The sequence below is a fragment of the Anoplophora glabripennis genome, unplaced genomic scaffold (assembly GCF_000390285.2).
Source record: "Anoplophora glabripennis isolate ALB-LARVAE unplaced genomic scaffold, Agla_2.0 scaffold166, whole genome shotgun sequence".
Lineage (NCBI taxonomy): Eukaryota > Metazoa > Arthropoda > Insecta > Coleoptera > Cerambycidae > Anoplophora > Anoplophora glabripennis.
The window spans coordinates 27222-53189 of record NW_019416519.1 but is presented as its reverse complement, the minus strand read 5'-3'; the positions used below and the strand labels follow the sequence as shown (position 1 = coordinate 53189).

Below are 25968 nucleotides of genomic sequence, written 5' to 3'. Positions count from 1 at the left end.
ATTATTGCAATTTTGGATTCTACGTGTTATTTTAGGTGGACTTTTATGAAGTTTCCCCATTACTAAAATTAACCGTTTTCGAGATATTTAATTTTTTTCAAAAAAATGGTGAGAAACAATGACTATCTTCAAACCATGTGTATTTTATAGTAAGAAAGATAAAGCAACAATATTTATAGAGGGAATAGCTAGACCCCTAAGCTTCCCATCCATACTTTCAAAGTGGCTTAATTGCATACAGGGTGCTAGAAATTTAATGCTGTGTTTAGTTAACTTCAAACCTTCATAAGTCGGTTTTTTTACGTGGAACACCCTGTATGTTGTTCTATATTCTGATACACAATTTTATTCTCTTCCGAACGGTATCAGGGTTCCCTATACCTAATTCTCTTCTAGTTTTTAAGTTATCTACTATTTTTTGTGTAAACTGTCACCAGTTATTTATTATTATTTATTCACAGACGTTGCAATGGGATTCTAAGCAGAGCATTTACAGTTTTTAATGAGACATATCCTAATTTTCCACCAATGAGCAGAATAAAGAAGAATTCTAAAAAATCGACTTCATACATAGTACACAATTTTAATTATGTATGTTGATAATAATAATGCAATAAGATAAAAAAATGACAAAAAAGTCATAAGTGTTCAATATGACCCCCATTAGCAGCTAAGCACTTGTGAATTCTAGAGATAACACCATCAGTCACCACTTTTGCTATTTCAGCTGAAGGCAATTCATGGAACGCTCTTCGTATTTGAGTAATAAAATCCTCTTTTGAAGCAACGGGTGTAGAATAAACATTTTGCTTTATTACTCCCCAAACATAAAAATCTAATGGAGTGAGGTCGGGAGACCTGACTGGCCAATTCCACGGTCCTAGGCGTTTCATCCATCTATCTTCAAACATTTCAGTCAGCTGTTGATCGATTTGATTGTGACAGTGAGGTGGAGCCCCGTATAATTGATACCAACACTTCCTTAGTTGGTCTAAAGGTATATCATCTAGAAAATCTGCCACAACCGTTTGCAAAATATTGATATATCTGTCGGCATTTAAATTTTGTTCGTAGATATAGTAAGAAATTTGGTTATCTTTAATTAGACAAAAAACATTTACACTAAATTTATTTTGAAAGTTTCTTTCCCGGATAACATGAGGATTTTCAGATGACCACAAATGAATATTATGTCTGTTAAAAATACCTTCTCTCGTAAATTTTGACTCATCTGTCCATATAATATGTTGCAAAAATTGTGAATCTTCTTGGTATCGGACTAACATCGTTTCACAATCTATTACATTATCTTCATTTGAAGTTATTGGTTTTGGTAAATTTTTTTCTGCACAAATTCGACCATACTCTAGTTGATTTGCTAAAATTCTTCTTAACTTTTTTCTGCTCATTGGTGGCAAATTTGGATGTCTAATTAAAAACTGTACATGTTCTGCTTATAATTCCATTGCAACGTCCGTGAATGAATAACAAATTTAAAATATCAGCATTTGAATATGTATTTTTTTTTTAATTTCCTATAAACACTAAATTAAACTGTCACTGCAAGAGACTAACAACAAATTGACAGTTTAGTTGTTTGTTTTGAAGTTTTGCTAAAAATTCCACAGCTATCCTCGCAAGAAATTACATGATTTTAGGTGATTACACAAAAAATAGTAGATAATTTAAAAACTAGAAGAGATAGGTATAAGAGTTATAATTGTGTATCAGAATATAGAAAAACATACAGGGTGTTCCATTTAAAAAAACCGACTTATGAAGGTTTGAAGTTAACTAAACTCGGCATTAAATTTCTAGCACCCTGTATGCAATTAACCCACTTTGAAAGTATGGATGGAAAGCTTAAGGGTCTAGTTATCCCCCCTATAAATATTGTTGCTGGATCTTTCTTACTATAAATACACATGGTTTGAAGCTAGTCACTGTTTCTCTCCATTTTTTTGAAAAAAATTAAATATCTTGAAAACGGTTAATTTTAGGAATAGGGAAACTTCATAAAAGCCCACCTAAAATAACACGTAGAATCCAAAATTGCAATAATATATAGGGTGTTCCATTTAAAATAAGCAAGTTGATGGCGACTTCTGGTATAACCGGAAATGGTACGTGGACGCCATTATTTTAGTTAAGAAGGTCATGCCCGAAAGCCCGGTATCCCAAATTTTCAAAATTCAAATCGAAGTAGTCTCTGAAGTAATTCTAATGGGCCGTGATCGTGAGACACCCTGTATAAATAATTTAAAGTAAAATTTTTTGTCGTTTTTCAATACCATTTTTTAAATGTTCACTAAATCAACAACTATTAATATTTTTTAATTTCCCCATGATGTTCTCTAATTTTCTGTTAATATGAAACCCAATTTCCACTGTATAGATTTGTTTATGTAATAATTTTGGAATTTTAATTACAATTTTAACATCATTTCTATAGAAGTTTTTAACTGAATTTATTTTTAGATTAGATGATCAAAAAGAACTTACCTAAATGTTGACATCTGAGAAAGTTCCTCATCTGTACAAACACAAGCCCTAACAATTTCTCCAGATTCACTTAAATCCTTGCTTATGACATCATTTTCTTTTATAATATCCTTTGAAAACGATTGATAGTTTGTTAGAGGCACATCCAGATTTGGTATATGTGATGACGTTTCTGTTTTGTTGCTATCAGAAACATTTGGGAGATTATTTACTTCCTTCAGCAGAGTGCTTTGTAATTCACAATGACTATGCTCAAAATGAAAGTCCTTTCTCTTAAAATTACTGTGTTTTACATTGTCTGTTTCAGGAATAAGGTTTTCTTCCTTGCGGAACTGACCGATTAATTCATACTTATCACTGAGTAACAAGGCATCAGGATTTGTGAATGTATTATTTATTGCCTCGTTCAAATCAATATTAGAAATACTGGTCGTAGCATCTACCAGTAGGTGATGGTATTTGTTAGATGTATCGCTGTCGCGTTGTGGCATTAAGTCATAATCGGAGTTTAACAGCTTTGAAAAATCGTCTTGGGTATAGGGAGGTATATACTCTAATCTTGGTTGTATCTGAAGTGTGGGAATTCTATCATAATTTATGGGACTAACTTCTTCATCGTGTAATGGTTGGTCGATTTCTTTACCAACATTTTTTCCAACGTTATCCTGATCATATATGATTAATTTATCTGAGGAATCTAGAATTGTTTTCAAAACATAAACTGGACCATTAAGTAAAACATAATCGTTTCTGTGGTAATCATTCAATATTAAACTCGTATTACATTCTTTATCTGATTGCGCTATTTCCATCTGGGTACTCTGGTCATTAGTAACTTTACATGAATTTTCAGCAAATGCCGCTTGTACATTATCCCATCTCAATGTTATTTCTTTGATGTTATTAACATTTTCTTTCATATCGTTTGTATTGTTTACACGATTTTCCCTACATTTTAATAAAGAAGAAGAATCTTCATCACAATGTTCTGCATTTCCAACAGGGGGCCAATTTAAACATTCATTGATTACTTTTGAACTTGCCTCTTTATTATTTTGAATAGTGTCTAATATATCATTTGCGGTACAGCTCGTTTCGTTTTCATTGCATTTCTGTGATGAAATTGTTTCTGATGTATTTTCCACTTTGTCGCAATTTAAACATACCTGTCCACAATTTTCTATGTTTTTGCAGGAGGTTGTGCTGAAATTTTCCACTAATCTATCAACATGGCTGTTCAAAATAATGTCTGGTTTTTCTTTAACCTGATCTATCGTACGAGTTATTAAATTCTCTATTGAAACATTAGCAGGAATATATACTGCAGATTGTTTATCATTTTCATTTGTACTTATATCATTTTCAGTACTCAAATTTACAGTTGCATTAATATTATTGTCCCCTATTGGACTTATCGAAGTACTATTTAATTTTTCAAACAAAATTTCCTCTTCCTTACAACCCAACTTTTCTTTTTCAGTGAGATTATCTAAAAGCAAATAAGCAAATTCATATACAAAATGAAATGAAAGAGGTGAGGAAACTTCAATAATTTGTGTTCAGTTCGAGGAATATCTACAATGTAAGAGTACTGAGATGCTCTGTGGATTTTGTTTTCGACAAAGTTGGTAACACTGCATTCAAGGCCAATGTGTTGGAGCAGAACACGCCCTAATTTGTCTCAGTCAGTTGAGAACTGTTGTTGTAGTGACATGTTGAAGAGTGCTGTTATTCCGAAAAATTGAGTACCCTTATTTTGTGGATATGCCTTGTAATTTAATTATAATTTCATTTCATCAATTTTAATATTAGCAATGATATTAATCTGGAATTATATTTTATTAAAACTTTATTTAAGTATTATTTGGCAACCACATATCTACTTATTCTGGAAAACTGATTATTTCATGACAATATTTATCTTTAAAGTAGGTTATTAAAATTTTCTCCCATGGTAAAAAAACATTATAAGTTTCTTAGCAATTTTAAGTTATTACATACCATTAGATACAATTTTTTCTTCTGTATCAAGATGTATTTCACTGTGATGTAATATCTCTTCTGAACATTTGTTACTAATCTCCATAAAATAGGATAGAATATTGCGTGAATCATAAACACTTGTGTTCGAAAGTTGTTTCATAGATCCAATAATTGCATCCAGTGAATGACTAGGCTCTGAACATTCTGTTACTCGGTCCAAACTACACTTACTTGCTATAATTTTGCATATTTTTTTTAGATAAAATTCACTGTTTTCTTCTTTTTGTTCATTCTCACAAATTATTTTGTTGTCTTTTAGTTCAATATCTAATACACGTTTTGTAGTACATTCACAATCTTCTGTTCTTTCGTTTTGATCAGGAGCATATGAATTAAAAAATTGCTCATAACATGCCGAGTCTCTAGAATTATTTTTAATATTTTTGTATGGAATTTCTAGTTCTGTACACAGCCTAGCCAACTGAGCTTCCATTTTCACCTAAAATAATTTTCTAATAATATGTCTACAGGTACAAGAGTAAAATTAAGGAGAGTCAGGTTTCCTAAAAAAACAAATGAAATCAGCTAGTTACCATGCAAATTATTTTCATTAAATTTTTCCAATTTGAATCCTTTATATCCGATTTGCTATTTATAAAAATAAACGACCAAGAAATGGCGCTGTTTTGACCAAACAAGTGATTATAGGGAAAACAAATCATAATTTTTATTTAAGCTTTTGCATAACATTACGATCAAAAATCAAATTGCTGTATCTGTTTAAACCCCGACATGTCAAGTTAAAAATGTGAATACTTGAAATGTATTTATGTTTCACGTTGAAAGGCATAATCAGCTAGATCACATCGGCTTTGAAATACCATTCTGTTGAATTAACCGAATTTGGTTAAGGAATTCTGTAATTAACTTCGTTACTATGACAAACCTGTTGTGTGGCCATTAATTTTATCAGCTATCAGATAAGTTAAACACTTGATGTTTGTAGGCCATCAGGATCCAGATAGCACTGCGAATGACGCCCTCAGATCTAATGAATTGTGCATTTATCATTACTTCTTAATACATATAATCTTTTGTTACCCCATTATAATAATTCATCTCTGTTTAAGCCATGTTTTTTTACACATTTTTTCCTACGTTATTAAACAAAATGATGTAATAATTACTGAGCTACGTGATGAAATAAAGTTATTAACATGTCAGATTGACCTTTTAAATAAATTATCATTAGTTCAGAATAAGGATACCGAGGACCCGCAAAAAATGGATAAGAATGGAAAGATAAAACGACAAAAATCAAATGGCTCAAAAACAGAGACTGGACGTAGCTATGAAACAAAAACTAATAAACAGAAAATTGATAGTTCTGTTGTCAGAAGTAAACAATTATCAGCTGATATTATGATGGTACAAAGTGAATTAAAATGTAAGGAAATAATTAATCTTACAAGAGATACAGAATCTGAAGGCACTATGTTGACCAATCAGCAGATGCCTGGCTCAGATACAAGAACAACCTTAGTCTCTCATGAAGAAAATTTATCTGAAAATGATAATAAATGGAAACCAGTGATTCATCGGAGAGGACGTAACCGTAATGCAACGGTGATAGGGAATAATAAAGAAGCATCCATCAAGGGTGTGCGAAAGTTAGTAGCGTTACATGTGTATAGAATTGATGTTCATACTACAGCCGTGGACCTACAAAATTTACTAAAGAATACTTTTCCTTAAGTGATCTGTGAGTCTATGACATCCAAGTACCCAAATCTATACTCTTCCTTCAAGGTGACTATGTTTGAGGACAACTTCAAGATAGCGATGGATCCTAAGGTTTGGCCTGAGGGAGCGTGTGTGAATAGGTTTTTTTCAGTTTCGAAAGAAAACTGTTCCGGGAAAAATGATGTTTAACCCAGACATCTTATTGTTAAATGTACAAAGTCTTAATCAAGATGCAATTGATTTAATTGAGGTCGATGTCTGTAATTATAGTAATTTAAACTTTCTATGTCTGACCGAAACATATGCAAAAGTTGCTTCTATTCATACTAAGCATATTAGTGGTTTTAAATTGTCTGGTTTCTATTGTAGAAGTGTTTATGACAAGGGCGGCGTTGCTATTTATACTAAAACTAATATTAATGTCTAAACAATTAATCTTGATAAATTCTGTAAGGATAAACATTTAGAAATATGTGCTGTGTCTTGGAAAGTAAACACCATGCACACAATTGTTTTAAATTGTTACAGATCTCCTAGTGGAGACTTAAATTTATTTTTTGAAAATATTTTTAACGTGTTGGATTTTATATTTGTGCCTAATGCTAATATAATTTTAACAGGGGATTTTAATTTGGATTCGTCTGAGACTTGTCGGAATATAAATGTTTTTAGAAATTTGTGTCACATTTTATCTGGTTTCGATTTGGTTCCGATGGTATGGTGGCCAACTCGGGTTACACACTCCAGCTCAAGCATAATTGATCATGTTTTCACAAATATGATACGGAACAGTCTTACAGCTGTAGTTGACAATGATGTATCTGACCATAGAACTGTGCTGTTTCAAATCGATTACGGGCGGGATGAAGAGCCTTTTCAGGCTTCTCACTTTCGGAGAAGCTTTAATAATATCGAAGAGTTTCAATTAGATCTATTGAGAGAGCAGTGGGCTATGGAATACAATACTTCTCATATCGATGGTGTAGTGCACAAATGTGTTAAGTACACTTTTCGAGCAAAATGAGATAGATATAGATAGGTAGTACAGAAATAGGAACTTGTCTCATCAAATATCTGGCGAGTTTACCAGAAACTGTTACACATGTCACATCATTTTCTGATACATGTAGCGGACAAAACCGCAATAAATTCGTCGCAGCAGCGATGCTTTTTGCCGTTAATAAAATAAAACACCTAAAAACTATAGACATGAAGTTCATGGAATCAGGTCACTCATACCTGGAAGCCGATTCCATGCACGCTACTATAGAAAGGGCTAAAAGACATAAAAAAAAGTATATTCTACCCGTGAATGGGGACTTTTGATATCAATGGCTAGAATTAAACCTCGTCCTTATTTTGTCAATGACCTTAAATATACTGATTTTTTCAACTTGCAACAACTAGTGACTGATATTGTTTTCAATACAACCCACAATATTCAAAAAGAAAAAGTTACCTGGCTCAATATAAAGTGGATGCGATATCAGAAGGAAAAACCATTTATTATACAGTATAAATACAACCTCTCTGACGAAGCATTTCATGGAATCGATGTGTCTGACAAACGTAAACCAGAAAAAAAGAAAAGCTGGGAAACAGTAACATTAAATCAAAAGTATGACTCCAAAATACCGGTTTCTCAGAAGAAAAAAAAGATCTTTATTTGTTGTCGAACAAAATCATTCCCGAGGATTATACCAACTTTATTAAGGAAATTCCTGAAGTGAACAATGGAACTCAGCTTGATGCAGCAAAATTAGATGATTAATGCTAATTTTTTACTTTCTTTTTGTATAACTTTTGATTACAGTAACTGTATTTCTTTTAATTTGATAAAATCTGGTTGTTTTCTGCAATAAAATCTAGTTTAAAAGTGAATTGTTAATTATTTTGTTCAGTGAGTAAAGCATTACTGGAGAACCACAAATGTGCTAAGTGCTGTATATTTATAAAAAAAATATTTTTTTTTTCTTATTCAAAAAATTATTTGAGTATGTGCCATGTGACCTGCAATAAATATTAAACCAACAAACCCTACCTAACAAACATAATCACAATTAGGCATTGTGCTATATTACTATAACATTCAGAAGTTTATTTCTTTCCTCCTGAAAAATTTACATTTTTTCACTTAACACATTTGTGCGCTACACAATCGATATGAATATTGCATATGAAGGTTTTCATAATACTTTTTTATATCACTTCAATAAAAGTTTTCCTCGGCGGAAATTTTATAAGAAAAGTCATAAGTGGTGGGTAAATGACGCTGTAAGAACATCCAGTGTTAAACTGAAGGACTTGCATATTTTGAGAGCTTTGTATCCTGAGTTGAACCCCTTTTATAAAATCGCAAGAAAATCACATGCTGAATTAGTTGGTAGAACAAAAAAGGAATTCTATCAAAGTAAAATTGCAAATTCTGATAACCCAACCCGTACCGCTTGGAGAGTAATTTCAGAACTGTCCAATAAGTCTAACATTGTAAAAAATATAAGTATAAAATTGGATAATGGAGAATTGTGTACCCATCCCCTGTCTGTAGCTTCAATTTTCAATAATTATTTTATACATGCTCCCCTTAAGTTGATTGAGAATATTCCATTGGCTAATAATAATTACCCCATTTTCAGCCAAAATCAACTGTACCCTTCTTTTTTTATTCAACCGTATGCGTCTGACGAGTTGTTGATTTTATTAGGAAATAAATTAAAAAATAAAAATTCATCGGGACCGGATAACGTTCCGGTTTTCATCATAAAAAAAGTTCTGACAGCTATTGTAAAACCTCTTTGGTATTTAATTAATTTGTCGTTTTGAGACTGGGTCATTTCCAGACTATCTGAAAATTGGAAAGGTTGTACCTGTTTTTAAAAAACACAATTGTCATAATGTGGAAAATTATAGGTGTGTCCATCCCTTCATGTTTTTCCAAAATATTCAAATATTGTTTTCACGATAGATTAGTAAGATTTCTCAACAAATATGATATTGTTACAGATAAACATGGGTTATGTGCGGGTAAATCAACCACAACCGCTTTACACTCATTGTGTGAAAGGGTTATTGAACTTATGGAGGCAGGCGAGTGCCCTGTTGGTATTTCTGTGATCTCAGCAGGGCATTTGACTGTGTGAATCATGAAAAATTATTATAAAAGCTAGATGGATATGGTATAAGGGGGGTGGCCTATGAATGGATCTCTCAATGGATTTCTCAAAAATCGGACACAATATGTAAGTATTTCTTGTTCCTCAATTGGTACCGTTCAAGGAATAAATTCAGGATACGTGGAAAGTCTGTATGGGTGTGCCACAGGGCTCGATATTGGGACCTGTATTATTTGTGTTGTACACGAGTGAACTTGATAGCTTAATCTCCGCTGCATTCCCAGTTATGTATGCTGACGATACGTCGCTAATTGTATCTGATAAAACTGATGATGCACTGGCACTCAAATGCAACTCGGTCCTAAATAAAGTTAGCAATTGGTGCGGCTCTCACTCATTATATTTTAATCCCTCAAAAACATCTTATATTCGATTTCATAATTATCAGAAAGAATGTTTAAACTAAATGTTCAAGTATACAATTCTCCATTGTCTGATACTGTAACAACCGTAAATTTTCTAGATTTCACATTGGACGAGTGCCTAAATTGGAAAGATCACTACTCCAGCCTAATAGCAATATTAAATTCTCTGTGTTACTTGTTTAGATACTTGAAATCAGTTCTGACGAAGCATCAGCTTATGAATTTGTACCACGCTCAAGTTGACTCCCGCTTGAGATACGGTGTATGATTTTGGGGGGATACTACCCTATCACCTGGTGCAATTATTGCCCAGAAACGGGTATTGAGATGTATTGCGGGTATTCCAAGTTATCACACGTGCAAAGCTTTATTTAGGGAATTTGGGGTGTTAACTCTTAGGTAGTAGCACAAAACGAATATTATGTTGTTCGCACATTTCGACGATGTCAACAGCCTTGTGGCTTGCTAGATTATCACAGATTACAACATTTATTCCTGGTCCCAATCGTTGGAAATATGGGATAACCAAAGTTTGAAAATAGTCCTTGAAAATCGTAGAGTCAAACCACCCGCTCTTTGATCTTGTATATCTGCAAAATTTGGGGCCACCCTCTTTCCACGAATCGTACAAGTGCTCCACCTTATATACCACATATGGTGGTAATAAGACACCTGAAGCTGAGCCGGTAAACATGACAGATATGCTTGCCTTTGAAGAGTCCATGATCTTTTCTGGATATTTGGTGCCTTTGCGCACCACCACTTTGGTCTTCCCAGGATCGTCCGTTATGTTAGTCTCATCAAAATTCAATATTCTCTCAGGTGGTACACCTTCTAATGATTCCTTTAATTCTGCAAAGTACTTGTTCACGGTATCATGATTAACGGCAGCTCTACATCTTTTAATGTTTTCAGCTAGTCTCTCGGAAAGAAGTTGCTTATTCCTCTTCAAGAAACTTCGACACCAACATGGACCGGGTAGATTATTCGAAAATACTATAATAAATTGCCAGCAGTAACAATGTTTTCAACCAACATTTTCTCTTCCTCCCTCTTCAACACTGTGGGATGTCCAACCTGATTCATATTTTTTCCTCTTACTTTCCTATTAATGGTCGATTTTGGAATACTAAATCGTTCAGCTGCTTTCCTCATGGACATTTTCCCACTCCTTACAGCTTCAACGGCCAATTGTAGATAGTCATCATCAAACTGTCTCTAACGTCTGGCTCCTATTTTTCTTCGTCCGCTAATTTTTTTAGTATAGTAAGGCCCTGAAATAGTAAGTACCAACAAAATTAAGCAAATGTGAAAAAAAATCATATATGTTTTACAACTTGGGACGCATTGACAACTTGGGACAGGTCGTCCCAAGTTGAAGACGCAATGCTCTTTCTTGTAGAATCATGATCTAAAACAAGTGTTTAAAAAAATCGAGAGAACCAATTACAACATTAAACTAACAACAAGATAAGCCTTTAATCTGTGCAAAATATGAACTTACCATGTGTAACGGTTACAGCGCTGCACAAGAAGTTTTCGAAGTACAAAAATGATGCTTCTGAAGCGGCAAAATAGATGTGACCTGCAGCACTCGTCTCTTCGAGAAACCTCAAACAACTGGCACCAACCGCTCTTGAATAACAATATCCGACCAGCGTGACGTGTGCTGATGCGCCATATTGAATCTCAGCGATGCCAGGTGTATTTCCCAAAACAGCAAAACAGGTGCAAATTGTCCCATTTTATCATAGTGTCCCAAGTTGTCGCATTTTGCGGTACAGAATTATTAATTTTTGAACTGTGTATATATATTTTTAAAAATCGAGCAACATTCAAAATGAATAGGGACATTCACTCAATTAATACGCGACAAAATGGTGACTTCCGGATGCCTCTATATAAATTTATATATCATGAATTTCTGTCGTCTTAGGTTAAGTAACATTGACTATTCCTATATACACACGTCTTAAAGGAAAATAAATGCATTATTATTATTATAATTATTATTATTATTACATCTAATGACGTTGACCGTGCCACCCCCTGACCCCAGACAGCCTAACTTCATCTGAAACTGTGAGCACTGTCAACAATTAGACACACCCTCTTTCAAGAAACATAAATCTCAGGTAGTAAATGTCAATCTTTCACATTTAATTTTAACACTTTTGCAGTTTACAGAAAATATCCACATTTTATTTCAATATGCGTATTATTGTGTGATATTTTAAAACTTAAAATATATAAGATTTATATCATTCCCAGCCTACATAGTTATTCTATCTACACTTTTCGCATAACATTACATTTTGGAGAAAATTGTGCATGAACACGTTAGTAATAACTGATTTGCTGTTTTACTTTCACAAGAAACTGCATTATTTTAAGGTATTTGATATATACAGTGCTATTTTTTTAAAACCTGACATAGGCCAACTTTTTTATTTAAAGTAATATACTAGTACTTCCAAATGCAAAGTTGTAGGAAATAACTTGATTAAGAAAAATTTACAAATAATTCTTTCCAGATTTCTGCAGCAGCTACTAATACTTTTTTTAAATGGCAACACCGTATTTTTTTAACATAATTTGACAAACCTTCAAATTCTAAATAGAAAATGTTATGTCACATTTCTTTATTGGAGTAGCTCTTTTAAAACAATCAGCAAAAACAACAAAAATAATCTGTAGTCGTCAGGAACTAAAAGAAGTTAACATGGCTGAAAATTAGTGATGTAAAATAGCATGCTATTTAGTTTTGGGTGAAATATATCAAAATATATATCATTATATATATCAGATGAATTTTGTTAAAAAAAAACTATACTCAAATTAGTTTTTTCATATTGCTAATGCCTTGCTGATTAATTTGACACCAAATACATGTCATATATATGAACTTTTAGAAAAGTTATCAAGTGATCTTTATTTTTTTTCATATTTAGATTGGAATTTTTTATTTTTTTTATCATAATGACTTCTAATTTTTGTTGCGTACTACTGACTGTTTATAAGCAAGTACGCTGTTTATTAGCAATTTAGTTTCAACCCACAAATAAAAAATGGGAAATTTCTAGAACAAGAAAATTTTGTCTTTGTATATCACAATACGTACTTAAAAAAAATTAAATATAAAAATTGAAATAAAAATTATCAAAAACTTATGATAATAAAGAAACTGCTTTAAAGTAGTACTTAAAAATCTGAAATTTTAGGGGTGTACTATAGATGGGGAGACCTAAGAGCGCATGTAATTTCAACTCACCCCTTCCACCCTAGGGGGTGGGGTGAAGGGGTTTTTTTAGACGTACCCTATTTTGCGATTTTCGGATTCTACGCGTAAAACTACCCCCGGAAACGCGTTCTTGGGGATACGTCTAAAAGACCACCCCTCAACCCCCTTTGCACCTACTAGGGTGGAAAGGGTGAGTTGAAATCACGTTCGCTCTTAGGTCGCCCCACTTATAGTACACCCCTAAAATTTCAGATTTCTATATTTATTTCTGACGGAGATGTGCCCAAATGCCCATCCAAAAAACGAAAAAGTCCATACGAGGGTGGTGGTTTGGTTTTTGTGTGAATTCGGCAAGAACGCGCTTTCGGGGGTAGTTTTACGCGTAGAATCCGAAACTCGCAAAATGAGTAGGGTACATCTAAAAAAAACACCCCTCACCCCCTAGGGTGGAAGGGGTGACTTGAAATTACGTGCACTCTTAGTTCTTCCCATCTATAGTACACTCCTAAAATTTCAAATTTTTATATTCATGGACTACAGTCCAACTCAAGCCTACCACACCACAAGTTTTTAGTTTTAAAATGTAAGGTTAAGTTTGAAATTTGGCTTTATTGATGAAATGGCGGGAAAATTGATATATATCAGCTATTAACATATATATAATAGCTGATATGTATCAAAAATTGATATATATATCAATTTGTTATATATTTTCACTCACATCACTACTGAAAATCATCATAAAAACTTAATTAAGACATTTTTATACACATTCAAATACAACAGCTGTCAAATACCACAATGACAGCACAATAATGATGGCTCCTCTCAAACAACACAATTTTTGTTTAATATCCAAGGCCTACTATTGCTATGTTAGCTTTTTTTAGTTCCTGCCGACTGCAGATTATTTTCGTTGTTTTTATTGATTGTTTTAAAAGGGCTACTCCGATAAAGAAATGTGACATAACATTTTCTATTTAGAATTTTAAGGTTTGTCAAATTATGTTAAAAAAATACGGTGTTGCCATTTAAAAAATATCGTTTTAGTAGCTACTGCAGAAATCTAACAAGACCGGAAAGAATTATTAGTAAATTTTTCTTAATCTAGTTATTTCCTACAACTCTGCATTTGGAAGTACTAGTCTATCACTTCAAATAAAAAAGTTGGCCTATGTTAGGTTTTAAAAAAATAGCACTGTATGTAGGTATAAAAATAATCATAGATCTGATAGTATACTATGGATGGTATGTAGAGAGGCGGCAGGGGCCAGGATGTAAAACAAGATGGGGAATTTACAAGCTTAGTACTCACAATTTCTCATATTTAATACATGATATTAAGCGTTATTGCGTATTTGACAGTAACTTTTTTCATTGTTAAATTAATGAATTTCATAATAGTTTCTTTTAAAGTCAATATTGCGCAATTTGTATCATAGTCATAGCTCCATCCATTGTATACTGTCAAATCTATAAAAATAATACCTTAACAAATAGTTGAGATTTGTCATAATTTCTAAGAAATGTCAATATAACGAAAATTGAGGCAACTTGTCAAGAATCGTGTAATGTGCTGCTATCTGTGGAGACACACTTCAACAGGCCAATGGAACAGACTAGAAATAGCATAGGTGCTGAGATTTAACAGACGATGGGAAAGATAAAGAAATAATCACAAAAATGATTGCTTACCGACGTGAAGGGCCACTTTAATATTATTATTTTAGTATCTTTGATTACTGTTTTGTCAGTCTTTAATTTTCTACTCTTTTCTAATAGATACATATCTAATTGTTACGTTACTTTGCAGTAATAAACTGAACTAAATAACTTTTGACTTTGACTTATTAGTGCTCTTCATGTTAAAAATAAGCTATGGCTTTTGCTGATGCAATTGAAGAAAATTGCCAAAAACCATAATTAAATAAGTACATGTTTTCCCTGTGAGAGTGATTTTAAATTAATATAATGGATATCACCACCTCATGAATTCAAATAATAAATTCAAGACTAGACAATTCTAGTAAATTTGCAGTATAATATAAAAATAATTTACCACTTTTAGATGATCCTTATTTGCTTCAACATGTGTGTGAAATACTTTTTCTATATCTTCATTTGTATATAAGTTATTGATGATTATATCTTCAGTTATTCTTAACAGAAATTGGAGGTATTCATGTTCTTCCACTCTAAATATATTAATAAATGTATTAGTATTTGTGCTATGCATATTATTATATTCATATCGTCACTGATCTCATAAATGGATGCTAGCGACCAAAAAAAAAAATCCATATAAAAAAGTGTCTCTCCACAAGTCTTTTTTAGAATTAAAATCTTAAAATTATGAAAGAATACATTCATCCATGATGATACATAATAGTAGGGGAGCCCAAGAAGGGATTTTGGGAGTTACTCAAGCACAGCAGATTAACATATGGGGGATACCTTGCACCCTGTTGAGTACGTCCACCATATCTAAGTCCTCTATATAAGGCAGCGCGTGTAGGGCAGCCAATCAGAATAGTAAAAAAAAAAATCGATAGTTGGAAATACTCGAGCGCGTCAGATTAAGATATGATGGGTTAATTACATGCTGAAAAGTGTGCATTTCAATAATCTGACGATTTGAGCATGACGTAAGGCAGTCGGAAGGTCACAAATTTGCAAAAAAAAAAAAACGTCACCTCAGCATTCTCGAGAGCGGTCGATTTTTTTTTTTATTTTGAAGGACATAATTCAAGGATAACGGGAAAAATATAATCTGCCGATTTCCACAAGACGAAGTAACAAAAATCGTTAATAAAGCTTAGTGCGTGCAGCTGCAGGGAAATACATGTTGTTTTGAAACTCCGTCAGGAAACTCCGGGAGGTGATTCTATGGATTAAAATAATAGCAGTATGTAATGAAAATTTTTTTCGAATTGTCAATTGTTTGCAAGTTACAGCTTGTCCAAGTTCATTTTTTTAATTTTTTTATTTAAATAACTTATTTAATTCATGTTCGATTAATCTCTCATTTGGCACACCCACTAAGTAGATGAAGCTCTATTGGACCAGTCAGATAAAAGTTTCATTATGCGCCACTAGAGGGCACTTTACCTAGAACTCAAAATTTGTTTGGTTCTTAATTTTTTTCTCTTGCTAGACATCACAGAAATTTAAACATTATTGAAAAGAGAAACAATATCAGAAAAAAAATATGTACTCTTTGTTCAAGCCGATAAATGTAACCGTTTACCAGGAAATCGCTATTAATGTGTTATTAAACATGAAATTTTTGATCATTCTTTCTGTAATTATGTACAGGGTGTCCCGAAATTAATGCAACAAAACTTGGTCATAGATTCTTAAGACAAATTTAGGGGACCCGTATTTTTTATTTTTGCTAATAAAACGATAAAAAACTAAAAATATCGTTTTTTATTAAATTCTGTATAGGATTTATATGTTGTTTAACTTATGTGTTATGACAGCAGAAATGGCTCTACAGTTCACAGTATAATTTGTGCGAATGTATGTAGACATGTTGTATAATTTTATGTTCTGTGATTTTTGTTAAAATGGTTTTAATTGTTTTAGGATATATACATTGTACCTTTTTTTTATAATAGTATGTATGTATGTATGTATGTATGTATGTATGAATGTATGTACGTAGGTACGTACCTATCTATCTATCTGTCTGTCTGTCTGTCTGTCTGTCTGTCTGTCTGTCTGTCTGTCTGTCTGTCTGTCTGTATCTATATATCTATCTATCTATCTATCTATCTATCTATCCATCTATCCATCTATCCATCTATCCATCTATCCATCTATCCATCTATCCATCTATCCATCTATCCATCTATCCATCTATCCATCTATCTNCATCCATCCATCCATCCATCCATCCATCCATCCATCCATCCATCCATCCATCCATCCATCCATCCATCCATCCATCCATCCATCCATCCATCCATCCATCCATCCATCCATCCATCCATCCATCCATCCATCCATCCATCCATCCATCCATCCATCCATCCATCCATCCATCCATCCATCCATCCATCCATCCATCCATCCATCCATCCATCCATCCATCCATCCATCCATCCATCCATCCATCCATCCATCCATCCATCCATCCATCCATCCATCCATCCATCCATCCATCCATCCATCCATCCATCCATCCATCCATCCATCCATCCATCCATCCATCCATCCATCCATCCATCCATCCATCCATCCATCCATCCATCCATCCATCCATCCATCCATCCATCCATCCATCCATCCATCCATCCATCCATCCATCCATCCATCCATCCATCCATCCATCCATCCATCCATCCATCCATCCATCCATCCATCCATCCATCCATCCATCCATCCATCCATCCATCCATCCATCCATCCATCCATCCATCCATCCATCCATCCATCCATCCATCCATCCATCCATCCATCCATCCATCCATCCATCCATCCATCCATCCATCCATCCATCCATCCATCCATCCATCCATCCATCCATCCATCCATCCATCCATCCATCCATCCATCCATCCATCCATCCATCCATCCATCCATCCATCCATCCATCCATCCATCCAGAGCATCAAACTGAACCATCTATATGAAAATCTGACGTACTCGAGTATTTCAAAATGGCGATTTTTTTTTGGATTTTCAAAAAGCTGCCACGAGTTTGCGTCACATCCGAATTGTCAGTCTTTTGAATGGGAGCTCTGAATACATGACGCGCTAGAGTAAATTTTTTTCCCCATTTCTAACCTTTCCGTATGGCCGCTCCCACCATCCAAATCGGCAGATTAACATATCTCCATCATCGGAGACACGTACAGCATATACACTATCAATATCTGACGTGCCCGAGTATTTCCATGTGACCGTTTTTTTTTTACATTTTTGAAAGCCTGTAGACGCTTCCCCCATCGCTGACAGGGTATACATCATATAACCTTTTTTTCTTTCTACCATCTAATCTTCAAAATCCAATAGGTCCCCACGACGCTCAAGTAAATCCCTGTTTAGTATCGTGGGCTTCCCTACTATAATTAGTACTATGACATACAGTGAACATATACAGGTACGAGCTTATATGTGATGACTTTTCTTTATAATAGTTCTTTCCTAAAAAATGACTCAAGAGTGGCTTTTCGTGATCAGCGGCAATATGAAAATATTGCTATAACTCTTTTATTTTTAATGCCGTTTACTACTAAGTTGAAAGTACTACTGCAATGGCAATAACTACTCCTTATCATTTGAAGTTACTTATTTGTGACAGTTTATTCCCCAATTAAAAAAAAAACATCGTACGGGGCATAACAAAAATTGATATATATTCTAAACTTAACAACTTATGGAAATGAGTGATAGTGATGTGTATTTTTTCAGTACGAGATATTTGAACAGGCATTACTAGTTTCATAAAAATAAGCCTTCCTTGACTGATCTTTTTGAGGCAAGGGTTTATTCCACTAATTTTTTTCACTGGTGGCAAAATATCTAAATAGAGAAAAAATAACTATACATGCAGATCAAGATGTTTTGAAAAAATTAGTTTAAGACGAATTAGAAATCTATGTATATAAAAATTATTTACAAAAAAAAAATTTAAGACAACCCACAAATATATGCGCTTTTTTTGTTGTTAATTTTGTTAATAATCTCATTAATATTAGCCAAAGTTGTGAATTTTCCTGTGAATTTACTCTTCAATTATTTTATCGTATTATGTAGTTTATTAGAAAAAAGAAACTGGAATTCAGGGCTATTGAAAGATTATTATAAAACTGACGTATATCTTTTATACAAATACATATTTGTTAAAAATAAATAAATATTACCTAGGCTGCATATTACATTTTTCTTCAGACTGTTGTGTGATTATGCTTCGGTTTGTTTCACTTTTATCGTGTTCTCCGACTGTGCACTGATGATCACCCATAAGATCTTCTATTTTATTTAGAGATGATTCTGATCTACTATCTCCAGTGCTACATTTATTGTCTGCAATTTTTTTCTTCTTTTTTAACTTGTTCAATTTAATGCTCATGTCTTTCCGTCTAGTTGAGTCCGTGGAACACGATCTTACTGCTAAATGCTATCCTTACAAATGTTAATAGGATTAAAACAAAACCATGAGCTACCTTTGTTTAAGGTAATTTAAAGGCTTTAAAAAGGCTAAAAGATTTAAAAGCTCTTTCACGAGTGGAATAGTATGTTGTAGTATGTGTAGTACGAGTGAATGAAGAGATTTAAGGCTGATTTTCATTCAGGGTATTGTGCTCACTTCAAGTGAATATGAGAATTGATGTTTTCCGTGTTATTATAGGGAGAAATATAAATTTGAGATTCTAAACAACACAACATAAACGGAACATGATCGGAGCAAAGTACCCGAAATGAAAACCAGCCTTTAAACTACCATATGACAATTAAGATTAAAAGAGATAGAAATTGTAACTACAAGTCAGATATTCACCAATATTCAGTCGCAAAAAAGCCTTATGTTTAGCTGACAATAATGGAGTTTATAAAAATATCTTAAATCTTAACCAAGTTATAACTGTATACTAATTTTAAGGCCTAGTCTTAGTCTTAGCTTAATCCGTTGCATCTATAATAATTAATGTTTTATAAACTTGCCACAAATCTTCACTCATACATTAAATTAAAGTAATAAATTCACACCTTCATTTTATAAGGAATTATAGACGGATTTCTTCTGGACGGTAAATTTATTGCAGTTGTGGTGTTACTAGTTGCTGAGGCAGAATTGGTAATACAATTGTGCTTCCGAACAATACCAGAATGAACAGGTAAATATGAATCATTCTTAATATCTCTAAAAAATAATAGTTTAGTATTTAAATTTTCCTCAAATACCTATTTACATAACACGTACCTTTCCTCGAAATTTGTCCTTTTTAGGGACCTTTCAGAGTTTGGCGGAGTAGAAGTAGAACTTGTTTTAACGAAACTCTGAGGCAAAGAATTATCAATGGTACTTCTAGCACTTCTCAATTTTTTATAGTGATTTTTCATATGATAATAAATATTTATATCAGCATTGTCAAAATAATTATTTATAGCCATTTTCTGACACTTGCAAATATAACAAGAATATTCAATATAGAATGATAACTTTTGTTTGTATTTGACGATAGTAAATTTGAACTATTTCAAAAATGACCGTGACCCACAGAACCCGTAACCCGATAGGTAAGCGCGTAGATTTAAAATGAAATAATTTTATAAAATATACATATATAATTAATTCCTTGAATTTGAAAGCGCTTATAAGTGTACAAATACAAATTATTAAAATATTGAAACTACAAATAAAAATTTGGCTATAAATTTTCCAACAACAAATGTCGGAAATGTCAGTATTTACACAGCTTTTATTTATTAATTCATTTAATCTCCATATCTTCGAGCATATAGGTACTACTGGAGGTAGCATGCCATTGCGAAAAGTGTGTCTGAGTATGCGAGAGAGACATACAGTATCTCAGTATATACTATCTCACTCTAGAACGCACGCGATTATGATAGCATTCATTGCAGATATTAGGGAGTTTTTGAATATCGGTTTTAAGAATACCGTAAACGATAAAGTCCGCACGGCCACCGACGCGCCCTGGTACATAAGAAACACTGACATATTACGAGACTGCCATTATTCCATGGCTAGAAATTGGCCTCAATGATTTGGGATCGAGGGGGATTATCCCTCTTTATCCTGCCTCATCTCGTGTAGGCCTGGACAGCCTTCGTAGGTGGGCCCCATCCGTCGTCTACCCCGACCGCAAATGCGGCCGGTGTAGGCGCTTTGTGGGACCTCCTTTTGTCCTGGCTGGGCCCCGCCGGCTAGGGCCCTTTCTTCTGGCGCTCTTCTTGCTTCGCCGGCTCGTCTGTGTAAACCCCGGGGGTAGTGTCATGTTTATGTGTGGTATGGTTGGGTAGGGTAGTGCGGCTATGCAGCCTGGGATGGGCTTTGCTAAGGTGGCCCTTAGGCTAGCGCGGGAGGGGAGGGGAAAGGAGGGGAGGGGGGTGTGTATGTGTGTGTCTGTGTCGTTGTCTTCGTTTCTTGATCCTGGCTGTCTCTGAAACAGAAAAGGTTAGCGGGCAGGGGGGGGGATGGTTGGGTAGGGTAGTGCGACTATGCAGCCTGGGATGCGCTTTGCTAAGGTGGCCCTTAGGCTAGCGCGGGAGGGGAGGGGAAAGGAGGGTATGGGGGGTGTGTATGTGTGTGTCTGTGTCGTTGTCTTCGTTTCTTGNTAAATTCATGAAGTTATTTGACAGCTGATTTGGTGCATTACACTTTCCAATTTCTTGATGAAGCGACTTCATGAATTAATTGATTAATAAATTGTCAATGTAAAACAGCTATTATAAAGGTTTCAAAACCAAAATTAGTTTTCTCTCAAGAACACAGGGCCGGCTTTCACAAAATTTCCAGTTGCAAACATCAAATTCCCTGACTTTCATGAATATTTTTAAAATTCCCTGACTATTCCCTGTTTTTTATGAAGAATAACAAATTCCCTGACTTTTCCCGGTATTCACAGTTTTCACTGCCGCTACGAACCCTGCTGTAGTTTCAGTCTGATTTTTAACTCACTGTACCTGACAGTTCTTAGTGAGTGTTTATGACGAGATATACCACCTGTTACTTCATTTTTCAATATGAATACACACACATACTACAAATTAGAATTATTTACATGCCTAATTTTATTTAAAAAATTAGAAAAAACCATCAAATACAAAGCATTGATAGCATTATTATTGGCCCTGTTATTCTACCCAATAGACTGAATGGCTAATTTTGTTTAGAATTTTTGCAAAACACTTTACCCGAGTTATTGGAAGGTGTGCCATTATTACCACAGGGCTAACATGTGGTTTATGCATGATGGAGCTCCACCACATTTCACTTTCAATGTCCGGCAGTATCTGAACTAAAGATTCCCTCGTCGATGGATCGGTAGAGGGGATAATGTTCCTGTTAACTGGCCTGTTCATTCACCAGACTTAATATCTTTGGGGTACTTTGAAAACAATAGTGTATGCTTCCTCATCTAACACTGAAAAAGAGTTGTGGGAGGCATATCCAAATTGCCATAAATGTTTTAAAAAATTGCCCTGAAAAACTAGAAAGGGTGTCCTTTAACTTTCTTCGCCGAATTAACCTTTGTTGTGGTTATTTTGAACAGTTTTTATAATAAGTTGTACTAAATCTAACAACATCAACTTTGTTACTTTTATCTCCAGCATTTTTTATTGTATTTGATTGTTTTTACTAATTATCTCAATAAAATAAGGCATGTTGTAAATAATTCGTCTTATGTGTGTGTATCCATATCGAAGTAACATGTGACCTTGTCACTCATTAAGAATTAGCAGGTACAATGACTTAAAAGATCAAATTGAAATTACAGTCAACCTACAAAATCAGTGCCTACTAGCACTGTTAAGTATTGCAATATGGGTGACAAGATAATGTAGACATTTGAAAAATATTCTACAAGAGGCCCAAAAACTTTCAAATGGTATCACCTATCAAATAAAAAATAGTTGTCATTATTGCCCAAAAGAGGAAAAAGTTATGAACGGATATTATCACCATACATCAATTTTATAAGAGTTGTAAGTTTTAAAAAACACCTTGTATAACACCAAAATGTGTAGACTGAAAGCAAAAGTCCACACCCCAAAAATAATCGAAATCGAATAATACGTATTCAAGTCATTTATAAAATTTAAAAATTTTTCACATACTTTGAGGCCATCTAGCGGCCAAACGAAGCGATTTTGGATATAGGTGAATTAGCCTAAAGGTAAGTTCATGCAGCAGTGATTTGCGAGTTGCGATTAACGGTTTTACGATTTATGCGACAAAAATTTAACATTCGTTCATGCACATTTGTGAAAACCAGTTACTTTTAAATTTCTTGTGTTACTTGCCTTGCCATGCCATGCCACAGTCAAGAATTTTAGATATGACAATACCAAGCAATATTACTAATCTGTGATACCAAGAAATTCATAAATAAACATTCTTCAACGATGAATGTGATAAATAACAGTGATTATCATATGTTATTTATTGTCAATGAGGACTATTTTTTTAAAGTACTTTTCAACTTTTTACTTTACAAATGTAGAAATGCGAATAATAATTCTCTTATAAACATAAACGTTATGCGTTTTAAGAAGTTTCAGCTACCTATTCATTTTCATCGTGCAGATTACCATCTGTTTTTTGTATAGGTATTAATTTTGAAAACAGAAAATATATAGCCAGAAAAGTGTTTGGTAATGGAAATGAGATGAGGTGTGAGGTTACATGATACTAATAAGTATTTTTTATACGACTGCCTAGCAAAAGGGGGTTTTGCGCACGGAAAACACGCTCTGAATACGGTATTTTGCACACACCGTGTGCTAACCATTTTGCACACGGTTATGTCATCTTTGCACACACGTCTCCAGATTGTGATTTTTGTTTGTCACCCAAATTATGCAATGTTTCAAGTTGGCTGAGTTTCATAGCAACCGTCACAGCTCCTTTATTTTGTTGATTAGATACTTCAAAAATTGTTGAATTCCCGAAGTTTGGGTGGAAAATGTGTAATTCTGAAAAGATTTTACAGAAAGCAAGCGAAATATGTTCGGAATTGCTGCCCACAAAATCCAGAAGCAGGTATGAAGCTGAGTTAAGCCGATTTATGGACTGGCAAATAGCCAAAAATGTCCAAACTTTCTCAGAAAACGCAATAATGGTGTATTTTGAAGAACTATCTAAGAAATATAAAACTTCGACGTTGTGGACGATTTTTTCGATGCTCAAGTCAACGTTAAGTGCCAATCACAACATAGATCTTGGAAGCTATAAAAAGTTGCAAGCGCTAATCAAACGAAAATCTGAAAACTACGTCCCAAAGAAGTCCCAAATCCTCACAGAAGATGATTTTTGTCAGTTTTTGACGAAAGCATCAGACGACAAATATTTACTTATCAAGGCGGTGGTGGCAGTTGGACTATCTGGGGCATGTCGAAGGGAGGAATTATGTTATCTCAAAATCGAAGACACCAAAAATTTCGGCAGTGCTATGCTGATTAAACTGAAGAATACAAAAATAAAGGTACCAAGGTGTTTTACAATTACAGGAAACCTTTACACTATCTTAAAAAAGTACTGTGCTCTTCGTCCTCCTAATCTGAAGACAGGCAGGTTTTTTTAAATTATCAAAATGGAAAATGTTCAAGCCAAAACGTTGGCATCAACAAAATTGGAAACTTGGCTAGGGAAATCGCCAAGTTTTTGATGCTAGAGAATCCAGAAAGTTACACGGGACATCGTTTTCGGCGTTCATCGGCCACAAATAAAATGGAAGTTTCGAAAAAGATAGTCTTCAGTGTCTTCTGCTGCCACAGAACCAGAACAACGATCGTCTACTGGAATACAACAAGAAAACAACGACCGCACGCTGAAAAACTGCACTAAAAACACGACACCAAAAATATTCTCTATTACCGAAAACAAGGTGCACAATAATACTGCTTTTCCCAGTGTAACCTTGAAGGAATGTTCAAATGTTACCATAAATATTAAATATTAGTTTCTTTTGTTAATGCGTTAGCAATTTTCTTAATAAAAACGAGTTAAATTAAAAGTTGTATTTAATTTATTTTGTTAATGCGTTGGCAATTTTAGTAATAAAAACGATTTAAATTAAAATTTGATTTTTGCGGTCTCTGTTTGGAGTCGTATAAAAAGTATCGTAAAAAACTCGTTTGAAAACCTCTTTGCACACTCGCTCGACTTGTGGACCTCGCCTTCAGCTCGGTCCACCAATTTGTCTCGCTCGTGTGCAAAGAGTCGTTTTCAAACCTTGTTGTTTAATATACTATTAATTACTTGTGAATGACAAAACTGGCCGGACTGCACATGCCCAGTTTGTAAAAATTATTGCGATAATCGCCAAAAATAGAAACTGTTTCTATTTTCCCGCCCCCTATATTTAAATTTTGCGATTCTCGCAATATATTGAAATGAAGAAATGGATGTCAAAAATATTTTATTTCAACCAATCAAATTGAAATCCGCAAATCGCAAATCGCTACTGCATGAACTTACCTTAAATCTGTCTATTCTGAGTCTATGAATTTGTGGTCTTCCGTTGTACACGTTATTCTGGGACACCCTATATGTTAAAAAACATACTAGAAGTGCGAATTAATTCGCATCGGACAATTCTATAACCATATTCATGTCAAAACTCAGCTTCTAAGATGTTGAAATACGAGCCAACAAAACACCATTTGCGGGAAGTTTTACCTTTCCTGTTTAATTCAAAGAAGTGGTGATTTCGATACAGTTGGCAAAGAATGCTCTGGTTAACCGAACAAGTTTGAAGATGAGGAATTGGAAGCATTACTCGACCAAGATCCATGTCAAATGCAAGATTAACTTGCCGAGTCATTGAATGTTCATCACACAACAGTTTCCAACATTTAAATGTACCCGGTATGATTCAAAAGCAAGGAAATTGGGTGCCATACGAATTGAAGCCGAGAGATGTTGAACGACGGTTTTTCATGTGTGAACAACTGCTTCAATGGCAAGAAAGAAATAGTTTTCTGCATTGTATGGTCACTGGTGATGAAAAATGGATACGCTATGATAATCCTAAGCGTAAAAAATCATGGTTCGAAGCACATGCTTTGTATTTGGTGGGACCAACTTGGAGTTGTATACTATGAGCTTCTTCAGTCGAACAAAACCATCACTGGTGAACGCTAACGAACACAATTGATACGTTTAAGCCGTAGACTAAAGGAAAAACAGCCACAATTTGAGCAAAGGCATGATAATCTAATTTTTCAACATGACAATGCTCATGAAGGCAATAACCTGTCATAT

At 34.1% G+C, this 25968-nt stretch overlaps 1 protein-coding gene across 4 annotated transcripts in view; it reads right to left on the bottom strand.

Moving 5' to 3' along the window:
• Positions 1–20393, bottom strand: part of LOC108907027 (muscle M-line assembly protein unc-89-like) — a 38570-nt gene extending 18177 nt beyond the window's left edge. Inside the window, exons 1-6 of one of the 4 annotated variants that reach the window (XM_018710531.2) lie at positions 19939–20370; positions 19725–19878; positions 18878–19134; positions 15067–15202; positions 4504–4984; positions 2503–3991 (exon numbers count right to left, since the gene is read on the bottom strand). In XM_018710531.2, coding sequence (XP_018566047.1) covers positions 2503–3991; positions 4504–4984; positions 15067–15202; positions 18878–19134; positions 19725–19878; positions 19939–20129 — 2708 coding nt within the window. In that variant the 5' untranslated portion in view covers positions 20130–20370. Of the gene's footprint in view, positions 1–2502; positions 3992–4503; positions 4985–11270; positions 12185–15066; positions 15203–18877; positions 19140–19724; positions 19879–19938 lie in introns of those variants that run through there. The other 3 variants (XM_018710533.1, XM_018710535.2, XM_018710534.1) reach the window with 3 other exon arrangements.
• Between the last annotated feature and the right edge of the window lie 5575 nt (positions 20394–25968).